Raw genomic sequence first — 21305 nt, forward strand, 5'->3', positions numbered from 1 at the left:
ATGCGCAAAAGGGAATGGAAATAAGGCATGCACAAAAGAAAAGAGATGACTGAGTATATATATAACTATCCTTTATATATTCATAATGGTAACCGCATTCCAAAGATTCAAAACTGTAGTATATAACATTAAACAAAGAGGACCAGAGGGAAAAAACACAAAAGCCAATCAAAAAGAAAAACAGAAACACAAGGACAAGAGAGCAATGGAAACACCGAGCTACCAGAAAGCAAAAGATAAAATGTCTATAAGGAGACCTCATATTTCAATAACCACCCTAAATGTAAATGGATTGAACTCGCCAATAAAAAGGCACAGAGTTGCAGGATGGGTCAAAAAACAAAACCCAACCATGTGCTGCCTCCAGGAGACACATCTCAGCTCCAAAGACAAATATAGACTCAAAGTGAAAGGGTGGAAAATGATATTTCAAGCAAATGACATTCAGAGAAAAGTGAGAGTAGCAGTACTAATATTGGATGAAATAGACTTCAAATTAAAAAAGGTAAAGAAAGATACTGAGATACTTCATAATGATAAACGGAATCATGCACCAAGAAGACATAACATTTGTATCTATGCTCCCAATCAAGGAGCCCCAAAATATATAATAAGCAATTACTAACAGAACTAAAGGGAGAAACAGACCAAAACACTATCGTAGTAGGGGACCTAAATACCCCCCTGTCGGATATGGACAGATCATTTAAATAGAAAAATCAATAAAGAAATAACATCCTTAAGTGATACATTAGACCACTGGACATGATTGACATTTACAGAGCCCTCCATCCTAAAACAGTTGCTTATACATTCTTTTTTAGTGCACATGGAACATTCTCAAGAATCGACCACATACTGAGACACAGAGATAGCTTCAACAAATGTAAAAGGGTTGAAATCATACCAACCATATTCTCTGATCATAATGCTTTGAAGCTGGAGATCAGCTATAAAAAGAGGGAAGAACCAGCATGCTACTAAAGAATGACTGGATCAAAAAAGAAATAAAAAGAGATAAAGAGATACACAGAATGATAATGACAGTACAACATATCAAAACTTTTAGGACACGGCAAAAGCGGTTATAAGAGGAAAGTTCGTATTATTACAAGTCTATCTCAAAAAACAGGAACGAGCCCATATAAACAAACTAATGCATCACCTTAAAAAACTAGAAAAGAACAAATGAAGCCTAAAGTCAGCAGAAGGAAAGAAATAATCAAAATTAGAGAATTAAATGAAATTGAAAACAAACAAACAAACAAATGTAACAAAGAGCTGGTTCTTTGAGAAAGTTAATAAAATTAACAAACCCCTGGCTAGATTCATTAAAGAAAAAAGAGAAAGGACACAAATAAACACAGTCAGGGATGAAAGAAGAGGAATTATGACAGACACCGCAAAAATACAAAAGATCCTGCAATAAAATACTATGAAAAAGTATATAACACCAAATTTAACAACCTAGAAGAAATAGATCTGTACTTAGAAAGACACAGCCTCCCTAGGCTGCATCAAGAAGAACTGCAAAATCTAAATAGACCGATCAGCAGCATGGAAATCGAAACGATCATCAAAAACTTACCAAAAAGTACAAGTCCAGGACCAGATGGCTTCAAAAGTTAATTCTACCAAACCTTCAAAGAAGATTTAATACCTATTCTCCTCAAACTCTTCCAAAATGTAGAAGAGAAGGTAATACTTCCTAACTCATTTTATGAGGCCAATATCACCCCGATACCAAAACCTGGTAAAGATAACACAAGAAAAGAAAACTACAGACCAATATCTTTCATGAACATAAATGCAAAAAATCCTAAATAAGATACTAGCAAAATGAATACAGCTACATGTGAAAAAGATTATACACCACAATCAGGTGGGCTTTTTCCTGGGGGCACCAGGATGGTTCAACATATGCAAATCAATTAACATGATACACCACATTAACAAATTAAAAAATAAGAATCATATGAGCATATCAATATATTCAGAAAAAAATCTTTGAGAAGATACAGCATTCACTTATCAAAACACTTAACAAAGTCGGTATAGAAGGAAAGTACCTTAACATAATAAAGGTCATATACAATAAACTTTCAGCCGACATTATATTTAATAGTGAAAAACTAAATACTTTTTCTCTAAGATCAGGATCAAGACAAGACTGTCCACTATCACCAGTATTATTCACTATAACATTGGAGGTCCTAGCAAGTGCAATCAGACAAGGAAAAGATATAAAATGCATCCAAGTAAGAAACGATGAAGTCAAACTGTCACTATTTACAGATGACATGATTCTCTATATAGAAAACCCTAAAGACTCCACAAGAACACTACTAGAAACAATAAATAAATACAGTAAAGTTTCTGATTACAAAATCAACGTTCAGAAATCCATAGCATGCCTATACTCTAATAATGAAGTGTCAGAAAAAGAAGTGGAAAAAAATAATTCCTTTTGCAATTGCAACAAAACGGAATAAAATACCTAAGAATAATACTAATGAAACATGTAAAGGATCTATTTGATGAAAACTATAAGGCCCTATTAAAAGAAATTGAAGAAGATACAATGAAATGGAAAGATATTCTGTGTTCTTGGATTGGAAGAACCAACATAGTTAAAATAAACTTATTACCTAATGCATTATATAGATTTAATGCAATACCCATCAAAATCCCATCGGCACTTTTTAAAGATATAGAACAAAAAATCATCAGATTTGTATGGAAGCACAAAAGACCCCAAATTGCCAAAGCCATCCTGAGAAAAAAGAATGAGGCTGGAGGCATCACTCTGTCTAACTTCAAATTATACTAAAAAAGCGACAATAATCAAAACAGTATGATATTGGCAGAAAAACAGACAAACAAACCAGTGGAATAGAAATTGAGATTCCAGAAGTAAACCCATGTTTATATAGACAAATCATTTTTGACAAAAGATCCAAAAACATACAGTGGAAAAGGAAAGCCTCTTCAATAAATGGTGCTGGGAAAATTGGAAAGCCACATGCAAAAGAATGAAACTAGACTGTTGTCTATCACCACACATGAAAATTAACTTAAAATGGATTAAGGACCTGAATATAAGTCCTGAAACAATAAAAATGCATAGAAGAAAACATAGGAACTAAACTCATGGACCTTGGACTTAAAGAAGATTTTATGAATTTGACCTCAAAGGCAAAGGAAATAAAAGTAAAAATAAATGAATTGGACTACATCAAACTAAAAAGCTTTTGCATAGCAAAATAAACTATCAACAAGGTAAAGAGACAACCATCCAAACGCGAAAACATATTTGCAAGCAACGCCTCCATAAAGGGTCTAATATCCAAAATATACAAAGAACTCATACAATCAATAACAACAAAAATACAAATGATCAAAAAATGGGCAGAGAACCTGAACAGACATTTCTCCCAAGAAGACATACAGATGGCCAACAAGCACATGAAAAGATGCTCAACATTGCTAGCTATTAGGGAAATGCAAATCAAAACCACAATGAGATACCATCTCATACCTGTTAGAATATCTGTAATCAAAAGGACAAGTAATAACAAGTATTTGAGAGGATGTGGAAAAAAAGGTACCCTCATACACTGCTGGTGGGACTGAAAATTGGTACAGCCACTATGGAAATCAGTATGGAGGTTCTTCAAAAAAGCTAAATATTAATCTACCTTAAGATCTAGAAATCTCTCTACTGTGTATTTACTCCAAAATCTTGAAAATCCATATCTGAAAAGACATTTGCACACCAATGTTCATAGCAGCATTACTCACAGCAGCCAGTACATGGAAGTGACTGAAGTATCCTATAATAGATGACTGAATAATGATGCTGTGGTACATATATGTAATGGAATATTACTCAGCCATAAGAAGAGATGAAATACTGCCATTTCCAATAATGTGGATGGACCTTGAAGTAATCATGCTAAGCAAAATATGTCAGATAGAAAAACTTGAAAACCACATGCTATCATTTATATGTGTGATGTAAACCTAAAAGCAACAAACAAACAGTACAAACAAGCAGAGACTCATGGACATGGACAATAGACTAGTGGTTACCATATGGTTAGCAGGGGGAGGAGAAGGGGAGGTAGATGGGGTAAAAGTGGTCAAATATGTGGTGACAGAAATAAATCTAACTATGGGTGGTGAATACACAATGAAATGTATATATCTGCCTTACTGTTGAATTGTATGCTTGAAACTTACTGGATTTTGTTAATCAGTCATCATAATAAAAAAAAAAAAAATTCTTGACCAAAGCTCATTTTCCCGTGATTTGACTATTTATCATATAGTGGGAGGCAGCACAAATTTTGGTAACTAGTGTGCATTTCAATTAGACTTTAAAATTTATATCTCATTGATCTGTAATTTGTGATACTCTAGGCATGAAGACTAAGAAAAGAATAAGTCAACCAAAAAATTTGAAAACAGTTTCTAGGAGTCATGTTTAAACATAAGTGTATATACTTAGCAAATACTTCAAATGCACCTATATGCTCATATCAAATGCTAATTAGAACTGATACTTATTCAGTTATTATGTGCAAGTCTGTCAGGTAGTCTCTTTAGCTGTACCTCTATTTTATCAGCAAATGTAGTAATTACATAAAGTTAAAAGCAGAAAAACTATATTAGAAAAAATATGTTAGATATTTCCATTGTTCATTTGAGTCATCCTCCATCTTACCCCCAAGCCCCTTGCCAGGCACTTATTCTTTTCCTGTATTTCTGAACTCCCATCTCCAAAAATCAGAGCATATTTTGTCATATTATTTAGAGCAGTTGAGTACCTAAGTATCCTTGTTGGTGCACAAAAATGACATTCAGCTTATTGAAAGTGCATATCTTCAAGTGAGGCCTAGTTAGATGGAATAAGATCAAGGTAATTAAATACACACCCAAAGTTGGTGTCTCTGTCCAGGGGGGCTTAGCTTGAAAAATGCACCATAGAAGGACACAATGTTTTTGTGGAAAGAGTATTTCTTCAAAAGGTTAAGTTCAGTCCTGAGATCCTCTTCTTCATCCTGCAGAATAAGAACAGAGAGTAAAGCTATGCTATTCAATGACTGTGGAACTCTAAATATAGATTAAAGAAGGAGAATCCTATGGTAATCCATTATATTCCACAACAATTTACAATAAAATCTCAACTAGAATTACCAGAGAACAGAACAGAACAGAACTGTGGGTAACTGGGAATTTTAGAGAAATTAAAGGTTAATTGAAATCTTTTAATTCAATGGACTTTTGTGGCTAGCTTTCTTTCCAAGATTCATCTGTTTTATAGCACATATCAGTATTTCATTCCTTTCCATTTATTATTCATTAAGTGATGGACTTTTGGGTTATTTTCATTCTTTGGCTATTATGAATAATGTGACTATGAACATTCATATCAAGTTTTCATGTCGATATATGTTTTCATTTTTCTTTGGTATATGCCTAGGAGTAAAAATGTTAAGTCAAATGCTAATTTTTTGTTTAACATTTTGATGAAATGCCAAATTATTTTCTACAGTGGCTGCACCATTTTACATTCCCTATAGCAAAGATGATTCCAATTTCTCTATATCCTCACAAACATTTATTATTTTCTGTTTATTATTATAACCATCATAGTGGGTATAAAGTGGTAGTATCTCATTGTGGTTCTGATTTGCAAATCTCTGATGACTAATGATGCCAAAGCTCTTTTCATGTGTTTCCTGACCATTTGTATATGATCTTCAGAGGATTGTCTAATTGAAAATCTTTGCCCCTGTTTTTTAATTGGATTATTTGTCTTTTTATTATTGAATCATAAGATTTATTTAAATGTTTTAGATGCAAGGACTTTATAAGCTATACAATTTCCAAATATTTTCTCTCATTCTGTGAGCTCTCTTTTCACATTTTTGAGAGTGTCCTTTGAGGTGCAAAATTTTTAATTTTGATGAAATTCAATTTATCAATTTCATGTTTTGTTGTTTGCACATTTGATGTCATATCTAAAGATCCATTGCCAAATATAAGATCATGAAGATTTACCTCAATGTTTTTTTGTAAGAAAATTTTATAGTTTGAGCTCTTTCATTTAGATCTTTGATCTATTTTGAATAAATTTTCATATAAAGTAGGAGTTCAATTTTATTTTTTTACATGTGGATATGCTGTTGTCTCAGCACTGCTTGCTAAAAAGACTATTCTGTACCGATGAATTGTCTTTGCACCCTTGTCAAAAATCAGTTTACCATACATATATATAGAAATAGTTCTATTTCATTGATCTATATATACACCTATCCTCATGCTTGTACCACACAGCCTTGATTAGTTTGTGATTCAGTGCACTTTAATGGTATGGCTTTGATCTGTGATGATCTGTTTTAATACACACACATACACACACACATATACACACACATATGTATATATACATATATATGTATATATATGTATATGTATATTTGTATATGTGTATATATGTATAATTTACTTCATATTCATATGAAGTAAAATATGTAAGTGGTCTGTTCTCACTGAACATTTCCGCCCACCAATGGTAACATTTGAGTGTATATTTCTGCAGACATATTTATATGTTAAGGAACTAGCTAAAGATGACAATGATAAATGTGTAGAGATATATTCAACTGTATATATATATAGATAGATAGATAGATAGATAGATAGATAGATAGATAGATAGATTTATAGTTTAAATCTAAACAAGCTTATTGGTCTCATTCTATAACTTTCATGTTTTATTTAATAGCTAAAGAACATTTTTCTACACCATATAAAAATAAATGCACTTCCTTTTTATGGATGCATAGCATTGCATTGAATGGAGATATGGGTCAGGGCTAGAGGTGTTGTTTTTAAGGATTATCTACATAATGATAATTGAAGCATCTTTTTGGATGAGACCATCAAGGTAGAGTATTTCAAGATATTTCAAATATTTCAAGAGATATTTCTAGCAGAAGACAGTATGATGTCATCAGAAAAGATCATCTTCACTGGGAATTAGGGCACCTGGGCTTCAGCACTCATAGCCAAGAGTTGGAAATTTAGTTTCAATTTATCCTTAGAAATCTGATGGAAGATGGAAGCCATTACATATCTTCATGGAATGTTAGTGGAATCAAATGGGATAATATACTTAAAATTCTTTGAAATCTTTGGAAGAATGTTATAAATGCAAGGTATTATTATATAATATCATCACTACTTGATCTCATTTGAATTAGTCAGAGCGTTATCAGACCTATATACCTCTCTCCACTTCCTACCTTAATCTATGAATAGCAAATTTCATTTCTAGCACATTTGTTATAGTGGGGAATGGGAAGCAATTCAAATGTTGTCTGCTTGTACCATGATAACCAAGTAGTTTTCATAATCATTCTGTAACTCTCCTTAGCTAATATAAAAAAAGCTCTTCACTTCTTAATAATTTGAAAATCATCATTTTTTTTGTATATACAGGTATAATACACTAGAAAAAATATCTTAAAATATTAACTTGAAAAGGTAACAAATAGGAATTTCCAATGAATATATCATTGGTTTACACATTTAGGTGTCATAGTCCTAACTTATAGGAACTTACATAAAAGGAAGTAAGATTTACATACCTGAATAACGTAACTGTTGATTAATACAAGATAGTGAATAATGAAGTTGAGGGTGATGTGAAATACTTGGGAAGTAACCTATACTTAACAAAAGAATCACTACCAAGGTCTTTTGTATTCCTATTAGCTCTAAATTTCATTTGATTGTAATTTTTTTAAAAAAGCTCTCCTATTATATCCATTAAAGTTCATTTGTATAACCTTTTCAGGAATATTCATTGTACAAACTGAAATATATTTATAGTATGTAAAGTAAAAAAGACTATAAATTAAAAACAGTTACATCCTGTTCTGGAATCCAGTGAAAAAGATAACAAGATATAACATTCACTTCTTTTGGGCAATGAAGTAGAAAAGGGCCAATTGGCATGAAAAGCAATAAAGGGCTTAACCTCTATCTTTAGGTCTCCCCAGAATTTCCTTCAATTTCCTTGACTTGATGACCTAGGTTTAGGGGAAATATATATCTTTTAGCTGAAGTGAATAAGTAACTGAATATATCTAATCTAGTCAGTTATCATTTTCCTTCCCTGTTTACTTATTTTCTAAGATTGAGTAGAAAAGATGAGCAATTCCTTTTTATATTTACCTATATTGTGGCTGGGGTTTAAAAATAGTTCTTAAATAAATATAACTACTAGGTTTTGTAGTGTCCCCAAGTATTCATAATATATCTTGCAAAAAAGAAAGAAAGAAAGAAAGAAAGAAAGAAAGAAAGAAAGAAAGAAAGAAAGAAAGAAAGAAAGAAAGAAAGGAAGAAAGAAAGAAAAGAAAGAAATAGCCAGCATCTGCAAGCATTCTTTAGCATTTCCCTGGATTTTTCAGTGGATTTATCCATAAATATTCAACTACTAGAAAACAAATCTAAACACCTATTTGTCTTTAGGGAAGGTAATGATGTCTGATTTCTCCAGTTGGAAACCCTGATGGCAGCTTCTCTCTTTGTATTTATTGTGTAATAAAGGCATGATTGAATAAAACAATCAAACTGGAAGAGTAGAATTACATGGAAGTTCAAGTTTCAGTTTCATACCAACCTTTAATAAGTTATTTTCTAATTCCCTTTGCCTGTGTTCTACAAAGCTAAAAGTTGATCCTTGTGGCTTTCATTCTTGCTATATAGGACCCTTAAATATTCTGCTTCTACTGTGGTGTGGCTCTCCTTTGAAATGGTTATACTATCTGCCAACACGTAGAAATAAACTTTAGGAAGTAGCAATTCTATATGCACATGGGCATTCTCAGTTCCTAGTAAGGCAGCAGGGCTCTGCTGAGAAGAAAATACATTCATAAAGTGTGCAATAAACAGAAATGAGATGATGGTGCAAGGATAAGAATACGAACAGCTTAAAGAGAAGCAGAGAACAGACTGAGTCCTTTGACTTGTTTGGTAGTTTGATATTACTGAGCTTCCTTTTCTATCTAGATTAGAAAGCTTATGTTCTCAAGCAAGGATAGTGGCTGGTTTCTAGGTAGCTACGTAGTTACATTTGACCATACTTTTTAACCTTATTTATACGTAGGCCAAATATTCTGGTGCCATTTTATCTATGAGGAACCTGAGGTCTAGACAGGTAAGACCACTTTCCTAAGTTCTTGGCTACTTAGTGGTAGATTTCAGATTTAAATTTATGGTTCTGGACTTATACATTATTGCTATTTCCATAAACTTCTGACTGAAAGAGAAGTGTATGCAAGTTACAAACTTCTTATCCAAAGGATTCAAGATGATTTAGAGATGAAAACTGGCTGATCAGCTAGCAGTTATTTTTCCTACTAAGATATATAATCAGAGAATTCAAAGACCCTAACTGTAAAAACTTTTAAGAATGGGTTTCCCACATACATGTAAATTCCCCCCAAACCAATAAATCAAGATCAAATATGTTTGGAAAGCATTAGTGTGTTTGCTATTCTCAATTAACAGGAAGTTGAGCTTGTGAGAAATACATAAGTACATTTATATCCATCGGGCCAAGTAAGTCATTTAAAACTCTCAAATGTATCCAAATAATAGGATGCTATAGCATTTCCTGGCTCAGGGCCAGTTGATTCCACAGTGGCCTGAATATCCTGCTTTTTGTCAAGAAAAGGCAGCTCAAGAATGCCAAAACTTCCTTTGTAAATTCACCTGATTTAAGAATCAAAATTTTTTTCTCTATGAGAAAAATATCAAAGAGGGTTTGGGGAAGATCTTTAAAGGGATTTATCAACACAAATCCTTGATAAAATCAAAATTAGTCAAACAATTAAATTTTTCATACCTTACTTTTCATAGCTTCTTGATTTCCAAGACCATGTTATTAATCAGTACAACCTGATTAATTTGAATGTGCTTTGTCTCTCAAGATACATTGTAAACAAACAGGGACATTGTACTTACTAGATGAATCATGAAGCTGTTTACCAATACCTTTCTAATATAACTAGAAAGCTTTTATGAAAGTGACTGCGTTAATGGAAAGAGTTATTTTTAATGTGCCTAAGAGAATGAAGACACAAAATGTTGAAAAATATTTGAATACCAGAAAATTGACTGCAGGGGAGAAAAATTAAGGAAAAAAATCAGTGAGATTGAAAAAAAATGGTGTAAATGATAGAAGCTTTGTTCATCCCTCTTGCGACCAAATCAAAGTTGTGATGGAAACATGGAGCAAACAGCAAGCAAAGTCGCCTGGAATCTAAATGAACAGAAATAGTACAACTAAGGAGAGAAATAAGAAGTCACCCTGTATCAGTAGAAGGTAGGAGAGGGTGAAGACGTGAGACTGCCAGGTCCCTAGTGGCTGAGTGGGATAGAGGCTGTGGCAGCTACGGATGTTCCCCTTAAAGGGGACCTGTCCATGAGTGGACTTTCCCAGTGATGGACCAGCTTGTTCTGAGCGCCAGCATCGGGTCAGCTGCTTGGGGTGGGGAGACCAGGAACTTACAGGGGGGCACTGAGTTGTAGGTGCAAGAGCCAGAGGTGAGGCTCTCTCTCATTACTTCTCTGTTGAGCTGCCATTGGTGAGACACCATGGAATTGAATAACAGCGGTCGCTTCCCAGACAAAAATAAGCTAAAGGAATTCATCAATACCAAACCAGTATTACAGGAAATGTTGGAAAGGCTTTTTTAAGGAGAAAAAAACATGTATCAAAAACAGGAATAAAGAATGGTAATAATTACGTTCCTATCAACAAGTACCTGAAACGGAAAAGAATTAAGTTCTCCAACCAAAAGTTGGAGTGGCTGAATGGATAAGAGAACAAAACCTTACATATGCTGCCTACAAGAGATTCACTCACTTCCAATTAAAAGACACACAGAGACTAAAAGGAAGGGGATGGAAAAAGATATTGCCTTGATGTACCTAGAGAGTATTGCACTGAACAAAATAGGTCGGATAGAAAAAGTCAAATATCACATGATTTCATGTACATGTACAGTTTAAAGAACAAAATAAACAACAACAACAACGGAAACAAACTCATAGATATTGGTACTGCCACTATGGAAAACAGAGAATATTTTGAGGGCTACTAGATGGGAATGGGGTTGGGAGGACGGTGAAAAGGGGCAAAGAGATTAAGAAGTACAAATGGATAGTTACATAATAGACATTGAGATATAATGTGTAGCATAAGAAAAACAGATAACAATGTTGTAATAAATATGTAAGGGGGAAGAGGATTACTAGATTTAGTGGAGTGATCACTTTGTGAGTTATATAGATCTCTAATCACTATGCTGTACAACTGAAACTGCTATTGTATGCCAACTATAATTGAAAAAAATCCAATTGAAGTGTACAATATAACTATGTGCAACTAATTGTCCATTATATTTCAATAAAGCTGAAAAATTTTTTAAAATTTTTTAAAAATTTAAAAATCAATGAATTTTATTGATAAGAGTGAGGATTATGCTTTTGGCCCACAGAATACTTTGATAGATGACCAACATCTAGATTATCATCTACTGAAAAATAATTTTCTTTGCCAGATCTTATTCTAGAGCCAGAAAATTATTTGAGACATAGAGACTCTTTTGTAAGGCAGTTAAAAAGCTTCAAGTAGAAAGCATTTGCACAGTTCTTCATGTATTTAAGTACTATGCCAGATATCTGGACTTTTAATCTGGGTAGCCTGTTAGGTTTCTCCTCTCCACTATTGTTCTCACAATAAAAAGGGTAGTCCTCATTTGGCTCATATACGATGGCAATGTTTCTTAGAAACATAATGGGGGAAAAGTCAATCCAAAATACCACATAGAAGGTGTGAAAATGGGCTTTGCTTAGGACAATTTTAGGCATAACTTGCTCTTTGTCCAATCATCTATGTTCTGTGGATTTACTCAGTCTTTCACTTGCAGTCAACACTTCGTTATTCAGGGAACGACTTCTTCTTGGTCCTGCTTTCTGAGAGATACTTGTGCTCAAATATGATAATTGAATATATGTGAATATGTTAAAAATATAAACATGTTATCACTTCCAGAAACAACATTTTAGTATTGTCCTTCTAAAGATAATGATGTAACAGACAAGATTACTTTAAAGTTGAAAACTAAAGGGAAGACTACTTGGGGTCTAATGGGAATTTTCATTACTCACGCTGTATCTCCAACCGACAGACTTTTGATATTTATTCACTCTCACTCGTCTTCCTATTTCAGGTAAAGGAGTCTGCAAAACCAAGAACAAAATGTTATTAGACCCATTGGTACACTCATAAAATGATTTATTCTTCAGTACTTCATGCTCTTTTAGCACTAAATAGAAGAGTAACATAATATTATTCTTCTCTCAATTTTCACTAATAATTTTAATTTAAAAATCATATTCTTATATATACAGAAACTTGGCACAAAATTCATAGTAACAGATTTAACTGCCATATTAATAGGCAAATTACAATTTGATGTTAATAAAGTGCTATTTCCCCTTACAAAACAAGGTAATTAACACTATCAATGGGCTGAATATGATTTTTAAATATTTCAAAATTTAGAGTTTCTAAAAAGTAAATTAAACATGAGTCAAAGTCTCTCAAGTGAAAACAAGGAAATAGGTATTTTAGGGAGTCCCTCTCAAATAATACCGGGCTGATTATTTGAAAGTCATGGTTTATAGGACAAAGTAAATCCTCAAAACCTCAAAATCTCTTGAAACTCACATTAGTTTGCAATATTTGGCATGTATTGGCAAAACAAAAACCATGCAATTCTTTAAACAGTTTCAGTAATTCACTCCCTTCATAAATTGTAAAAGAACAGTTTATGACATTGACAACAGTTCAGTGAATATGTATAGCTTTTTAAATATAATATTTGAGAATATTCCTTTAGGGTATAGTAAAATGAAAAAATTTTGACCTTTGCTATGCTCATGTTAATATTATCTTCAAAAAGTGATGCACTCATGCTAAGAAAAAGAGGACCAAAGTCAGTGCTTAGCAAATTCTATGACAATATAATGACACAATTTTATGAATGTTAGTAGGAACAGTGTCAATTAAACTGTCTTTCTTGCTCATCTGTCAGAAAATACAAGAAAAGTGCATCTTTGACAAGTTCTTTCCTTCTACCTGTCACTGAGAATCTAATAGCCTCAATTATCAAAAGGAATAGCTGGAGAAAGAAAAGAGTATGATGGAACACGGAAGGATTAACAATATTAGAAGAAATTGCTTCTTTGCTATGCCTGAAACAGACAATAGATTATAAATAGAAAGAGATAATTTCTTCATTCTTATAGAATACCAAAATATGTCAAACTTTCACTGTGAGTAAAGCATTTTTGTATGTAAATATAATAAATCAATAATAAATATACAAATGGATAAAAATAATATTAAATAATAAAACCAGATTAACATAATTATAATCATGTATACTAATGATTTAAAAATCAAAACAATATATTCTGAGCTGTTTATCCCATGACTATAGTCCATTAAGGGAACAGGATACAGAGAGAATTTAATATTACCTTACGTGCATTCATCACTTTAACAGCTGTAAATGCACCCGTCTTTTCATGGAGTCCCTGAAACACAGGATAGTAATAAACATCAAATGCTAGCTACCTAGTCAAGCAATTAAAGGCAAAGTGAAAATATTAAAATTCAATAATGTAAAAAAAACTACAGCCCATCATGAAACATAAAATATCATATAAAGAATAAATATGAGGTATATATAGAGAACAGGAATATTAAATTATGAACATTTCAAAGAAATACCAAATATTTCATTAAAAAAATCAAGCACATTTATGGAGTAGCTTTGCTTTTTCCCCTTTTTATTACAGTATTGTTGACAAACAACATCATATTAATTTCAGGTATATGACAGTGAAATATATCCCTCACAAAGTGATCATCGTGATAAGTCTAGTCACCATGTGTCAGGGTATAAAGTTATAACAATACTGACTATATTCCTTATACTATACATTACATCCTTGTGACTTATTTCTTTTATAACTGGGAGTTTGTACCTATTAATTCCCTTCACTTTCTTTGCCCATCTCCCTAACCCCCTCCACAGTGACAACCATTAGTTTTTTTCTCTGTATCTATGAATTGGTTTCTGTTTTGTTTTGTTTGTTTGTTTGTTTTGTTATGTTTTTTTTTGTTTTAGATTCTACATATAAGTGAAATCACATGGTATTAGTCTTTACCTGTCTGACTTATTTCACTGACATAATATCCCCTAAGTCCATCCATGTTGTTGCAAATGGCAAGATTTCATTCTTTCTTACGGCTGATTTCATTATTTCATACCTCTGCTCCCATCTGGCAACCATCAGTTTGTTGTATCTATGAGTCTGTTTCTGTTCTGTTTATTTTGTCTTTTAGGTTCCACATAAAAGTGAAATCATATGGTATTTGTCTTTCTCTGTCTGACTTAGTTCACTTAGCATAATACCCTCTAGATCCATCCATGTTGATGCAAATGGTAAGATTTCATTTTTTTATGGCAGAGGAATATGTTACAGATATGTACCACATCTTCTTTATCCAGTCTATATTCGTTTATACTTAGGTTGCTTCTATATCTTGACTATCGTTAATAATGCTACTATGAACAAAAAGGTGCATATATCTTTTCAAATTAGTGTTTTTATTTTCTTTAGATAAATATCCAGTAGTGGAATGGCTAGGTTGTATGGTAATTTACTTCACGGAGTTTATAATTTCCTTCTTTCTACTTACATTGGACTTTGTTTATTTTTAACTTTTTGAGTGACATCCATACTGTTATCAATAATGGCTGTAGCAATTTAAAATCCCATCAACAATGCAAAAGTGTTCTCTTTTCTCCACATCCTCAACAACACTTGTTATTTGTTGTCTTTTTGATAATAGCCATTCTGACAGCTGTGAGGTGATATCTCATTGTCATGGTGATTTTCATTTTCCTGATGATTAGTAAGGTTAAGCATCTTTTCATGTGTTTGTTGGTCATCTGTATGTCTTCTATGGAAAAATGTCTATTCAGGTACGCCGACCATTTTTTAATCAGATTTTTTTTTAATGTTGAGTTTTATGAATTCTTCATATATTTTGAATATTAATCCCTGATCTAGTATATCATTTGCAAATATCTTTTTTTTCTATTCAGTAGGTTGCCTTTTTGTTTTGTTGATGCTTTCCTTTGCTTTGCAAAAGTTTTTTTAGTTTCATGTAGTCCCATTTGATAATTATTGCTTTTGTTGTCATTGCCTGAGGAAACGTATCCAAAAAAATATTTCTAAGGCTGATGTCAAAGAGTTTAATGCCTGTGTTTTCTTCTAGGAGTTTTATGATTTGAGGTCTTGCATTTAAGTCTTTAATCCATTTTGAGTTTATTTTTATACATGGTGTAAGAAAGTAGTCCAGTTCAATTGTTTTCGCATATAACTATCCAGTTTTCTCAGCACCATTTCCCAGGACCTAAACAGAACAGACTGCTTTTCTCCGCTGCACATTCTTATCTCCTTTATCATAAATTAATTGACCATTTAAGCATATTTATTCCTGGGTTCTTTATTCTGTTCCATTGATGTATATATGTTTCAGTGGCAGTAGCATACTGCTTTGAATACTATACATTGCAGTATAGTTTTCAATCAGGGATCATAATGCCTCCGGCTTTGTTTTTCTTTCTCAAGATTGCTTTAGCTATTTGAGGTCTTCTATGGTGCATACAAATTTTAGGATTATTTGTTTTAGTTCTATGAAAAATGCCATTGGTACTTTGATAGCAATTGAACTTAATCTGTAGATTTCCTTGAGAAGCATCAACACTTTAAGAATATTAATTCTTCCAATCCATGAACATAGTCTTTCCATTTATTTGTGTCATTTTCAATTTTTTCCATCAATGTATTATAGTTTTCAGAGTACAGATCTTTCACCTTCTTGGTTAAATTTAATTCTAGGTATTTTATTATTTTTGATTCAATTGTAAATAAAATTGTTTTCTTAATTTCTCTGGGAGTTCATTTTTAGAGTGTATAGAGGAAAAGCTTTTATGTTTTCATCATTGGGTATAATATTAACTGTGGGTTTGTCATATATGGCCTTTGTTATGTTATAGTATGTTCCTCTATACCCACTTTGTTGAGCATTTTTATCATACAAGAAAGTTACATGATGTCAAATGCTTTTTCTGCATCTATTGAGATGATCATATGATTTTTATTCTTTGTTTTGTTAATGTGGTGGATCATGATTACTGATTTGTGGATATTGAACCATCCTTGCCTCCATGGAATAAATCCACTTGATCGTGGTCGATGATCCTTTTAATGTATTGTTGAATTCGATTTGCTAGTACTTTGTTGTGAATTTTTGCATCTATGTTCATCAGAGATATTGGCCTCTAATTTTTCTTTTGTAGTGTCTTTGTCTGGTGTGATATCAGGGTAACACTGGCCTCATAAGTTTGAAAGAATTCCTGTCTCTTTAAATTTTGGGGAGAGTTTGAGAAGGATATTAACTCTTATTTAAATGTTTGGTAGAATTAGCCTGTGAAGATGTCTGGTCTTGGCTGTTTGTTGGGAGTTTTTTTGATTAATGATTCAGTTTTATTACTTATAATCACTCTGCTCATATTTTCTGTTTCTTCCTGGTTCAGTCTTAGAAGGTTGTATGTTTCTAGGAATTTATTCATTTCTTCTAGGTTGTCTAATTTTGTTGGCATGTAATCGTTCATCATATTCTCTTATGGTCCTTTGTATTTCTGTGCTATCAGCTGTCACTTCTCTTTCATTTATGATTTTATTTATTTGGGTCCTCTCTCTCTCTCTTTTTTTGATGAGTCTGGTTAAAGGCTTATACATATTGTTTATCTTTCAAAGAACCAGCTCTTGATTTCATCCCTCTCCTCCCCCTCCTCTCTCTCACCTGGCTAAAGGTTTATCAGGTTTTTTTTCCCAGTGGATCAGCCCTAGAGTCACTGATCTTTTCTATTATGTTTTAGTCTCTATTTCATTTATTGCCACTCTAATTTTTATTATTTCCTTCTTTCTACTTACTTTGATCTTTGTTCTTCTTTTTCCTCTAATTATTTTGGTGTGAGGTTATGTTGTTTTTTTGAGATTTTTTCTTGTTTCCTGAGGTAGGCTGGTATTGGTATTACCTTCTCTCTTAGAATTGTGTTTGCTGTGTCCTATGAATTTTGGAATATTGTGTTCCATTTTTATTTGTCTCCTGTATCTTTTTATTTCCTCTTTGATTTCTTCATTGATCCATGGTTGTTTGGTAGCATGTTGTATAGCCTCCACATATTTGATTTTTTTTCCAGTTTTCTTTTAACTGATTTCTAGTTTGATAACATTATGGTCATAAAAGATGCTAGACATGATTTCAGTCTTCCTAAATTTAGACTTGTTTTGTAGTCTAACATGATCTACCTTGAAAAATGTTCTACGGTCACTTAAAAAGAATGTGTATTCTTGCTGTTTTTGAATTGAATGTCATGTATATTTAGTTCATCTGCTCTAATGTGTCTTTTATGTCCAATGTTTCCTTGTTCATTTTCTATCTGAGTAATCCAACCATTAATGTAAGTGTGGTGTTAATATCTTCTAATGTTATTTTATTACTGTCAGTCTCTCCCTTTATGTCTGTTAATATTTGCTTTATGTATCGGAGTGCTCCTATGTTGGATACATAGATTTTTATGATTGTTATATCCTCTTTTTGGATTGATTCCTTTATCATTATGTAATGTTCTTCTTTGTCTTTTATTATGGACTTTATTTTAAAGCCTATTTATCTGATATCGGTAAAATTTTACCAGGATTCTTTTCATTTCCATTCGCATAGCATATCTTTTTTCATCCCTTAATTTTCACTCTGTATGTGTCTTTAAATGCGAAGTAAGTCTCTTGTAAACTGGATACGCATGGTCTTTTTTTTAAAAAAAATCATTCATCCATGTTATATCTTCTGATTAAATCATTTAATGCATTTACATTTAAAATGACTATTGAGAGACAGGTACTTATTGACATTTTGTTATTTTTTTCCTGCTTGTTTTCGTAGGTTTTCTCCATTCTTTTCTTCTTCCTTTGCTCTCTTCCTTTGTAGTTTGATGACTTTCGTTGGTGTTATGTTTGATTTCCTATTTTTTTTGTATCTATTATAGGTTTTTGGCTTGTGGGTAACATAAGATTCGTATATAAAAATCTATGTAAGTAGAAGTCTATTTTAATTTCATGGTTGCTTAAATTCAAAGACATTCTAAAAGCACTAAATTTTTACTCCTCCACCCATGTTTTATGTTTTGGACATATTTTACATCTTTGTGTGTGTGTTTGTGTGTGTATCCTTTAACTAATTATTGTATATAGAGAGTTTTATTACTATTGTTTTTTTAACCTTCGCATTAATTTGTAAGTGGTTGATCCACTACCTTTATTATATGTTTGCCTTTACCAGTAAGATATTTTCTTCCATATATCTTTTTTTTTTATTCCTAGTTTTAGCCTTTCTTTTCTGCTTAAAAAAGTCCCCTTAACATGTTCTTTTTATTTTATTTTTGTAAATCTAGTGTACTGGTGGTGAACTTCTTTACCTTCTGATTGTCTGAGAAAGTCTTGGTTGTATATTTTTTTCTTTACACCACTTTGAATATATTATGCCACTGTCTTCTGACCTACAAAGTTTCTGCTAAAAATTCAGCTATCTGGTAGTCTTATAGGGGTTCCCTTGCAGGTAATTAGCTGTTTTTGTCTTCTTGTTTTTAAGATTCTCTCTTTACCTTTAAATTTAACATTTTAATTAAGATGTGTCCTGGCATGGGTCTCTTTGTGCCATCTTGTTTCTGATTCTCCATGATTCCTGGACTTTGATGTCTGTTTCCTTCACCAGGTTAAGAAAGTTTTCAGCCATTATTTCTTCAAATAAGTTTTTAATACCTTTTACTCTCTCTTCTCCTTTAGAGATCCATATAATGTAAATGTTGGTATACTTGAAATTTTCCCAGTGGTCTCTTAAACTATCCTCATTTTTACCATATATATTTTGTTTTTCTTTTTGCTGTTACAATTAGGTGATTTCCAAAACTCTGTCATCCAGATCAATGATCTGCTCTCATGCATCATCTAATCTGGTATTGATTCCTTCTAGTGTATTTTTCATTTCAGTTACTACATTCTTTAGTTCTGATTGTTTTTTTAATAAATATTTTCAAACATTTTGTTGAAGTTTTCACTGTGTTGATCTATTCTTCACCAAAATTTGTTGAGTGAACATCTTTATGACCATTGCATAGAACTCATTATCTGGTGAACTGCTTACATTAATTTTATTTAGTTCTTTGACTGAGTTTTTGTCTTGTTCTTTCATTTGAAACATATTTCTTTGTCTCCTCATTTTATCTAACTCTCTGTATATGTTTCTATGTATTAGCTATATCTCCCAGTCTTAAAAGAGTGGACTTCTGAAAAAGGTGTCCTGTGAGGTCCAGTGACACAATCTCCCCTGTTCACCAAAGCCAAGAGCTCTGGGTTATCCCCTATTTGGGCTGTGTGGTTAGGGCACAGTTGCCTTATGAATGTGCTGGTGTGTGGTATTAGCTCCCAGGCCTACTGGCTGTGAAAACTGGCCATAACTGCTGCAGATACTGGTGGACAAGACTGTTTCCTTGCCCGGTTTCTTAGGAGGCCCAGTTATGACTGCTATAGGCATATTGGTGGATGGGGCTTGCACTGGCCCTACTGTCTGTGAGGATCAGCCTCCACTGCTGCAAGCACACCGTTGGGTGTGGTTATTCCCTCACCCAACTTGCTGTGAGTCCTAGCTATGAATATAGCAGGTATGCTCATGGGTGGGGCTGCTCCCAGCCCTTCTATCTTTGAGGTTCTGCCTCAAGTCCTGTGGGCACATTGGTCTGTGGGGTCTGGAGTCCTGGAGTAGGTGCTGCTTTGGATTGGGTGTCAGTCTTGGCTGAGGACACCCACTGGATCTGGTGAATTGCAGGGCACTATGGAGGGGCTCCAGTGCTAGCTGAGCCCACCTTTTGGGTGTGAAGGGGCAGGAGCTGCATTGGCCAGGAGGGCTTGTTGGTTGTGAGGAGTGATCCTCAGGGGAATGCTGGGGTAGGGTAAGCAAAGTTAGCAAGTTTAATGGAAAGTGTCAGAAATGGTACCTGCCTATATTGAACCAGCGAGGGAGAAGAAGAGGGAAGGAAGGAAGGAAGGAAGGAAGGAAAAGGAAGGAAGGAAGGAAGGAAGGAAGGGAGGAAGGAAGGGCACACACCAGCTCTTTTGCCCTGGAGATAGTTCCAATAGATTCCTGTCCATCTAGCACATGCCCTAAAATTAGTCAGTGTATCTCCTTCATGCATGACCCAGACACTTTTCATACTGCTGTTTCTTCACTGGGACTCAGAGTGAGTGGTTTTGTATTGTCATTTAAGAATAGGATCTTGGTTTCCTATAGTCCTTCACTTCTCTTGGACATAAGCTCTGCTGGATTTCAAATTATATGCTATGGAGGTTCCTCTTCCAAATTCAGGTCCTCTAGTCTGAGGATCCCAATGTGGGGCTCAGATTTCTTGCTCCTTGGAGGAAACTCCATAGTTGTGATATCCTTTCTCCCTTGAGGATCGCTTCCCTGGGTCTTGACTAGACTAAATCTCTGTCTCTCCTACCCTTCTCAATGTGACTTTTTCTCTGTATCCTTAGTTGTAGAATATCTGTTCTGCTAGTCTTTAGGTTGTTCTTAGAAAGAGTTGTTCTATATGTAGTTGTTGTTTTGATGTGCCTGTGGGAGAGGTTGAGCTCAAGATCTTCCTACTCCACTATATTGACTCCAGCCCTAGTTTTGTTTTACACATTTGTATTAAATAGTGGACATAATTGGTCATTTGAAGGCATTGATTCCTTGTACATTTAGTCTAGGTTTCTATAGCACCGAAGCATTCAGAGAAAAAGTAAAAATTTAAGATTGGAGATGAGAAAAAGGAGATGTTATACTGAACATTTTTTCATCTTATTATGTGTAGACATATCTTTCTACTGTGTCCCTCTTCATACATTAAACAAATTTTTCCATAATTATCTCAGGTAAGAGTGACACATAATTAATTTAATGGCTGCTAATCCATTTAGCATGCTCTCGGTGATATGAACCAAAGATATTTATGAAAGGAAAAAGTTGTGAAAGATTC

General features: G+C 33.4%; 1 protein-coding gene across 1 annotated transcript in view; it reads right to left on the reverse strand.

Annotated features, from left to right (window-relative positions):
- The window catches only part of NRK (Nik related kinase), a 154658-nt gene that overhangs the window by 67760 nt on the left and 65593 nt on the right, over nt 1–21305 (reverse strand). Inside the window, exons 3-5 of the mRNA XM_006904025.1 lie at nt 13630–13686; nt 12253–12324; nt 4938–5063 (exon numbers count right to left, since the gene is read on the reverse strand). Coding sequence (XP_006904087.1) covers nt 4938–5063; nt 12253–12324; nt 13630–13686 — 255 coding nt within the window. The remainder of the gene's footprint in view (nt 1–4937; nt 5064–12252; nt 12325–13629; nt 13687–21305) is intronic.

This window comes from Pteropus alecto, unplaced genomic scaffold (genome assembly GCF_000325575.1).
Source record: "Pteropus alecto unplaced genomic scaffold, ASM32557v1 scaffold150, whole genome shotgun sequence".
Taxonomy (NCBI): Eukaryota; Metazoa; Chordata; class Mammalia; order Chiroptera; family Pteropodidae; genus Pteropus; species Pteropus alecto.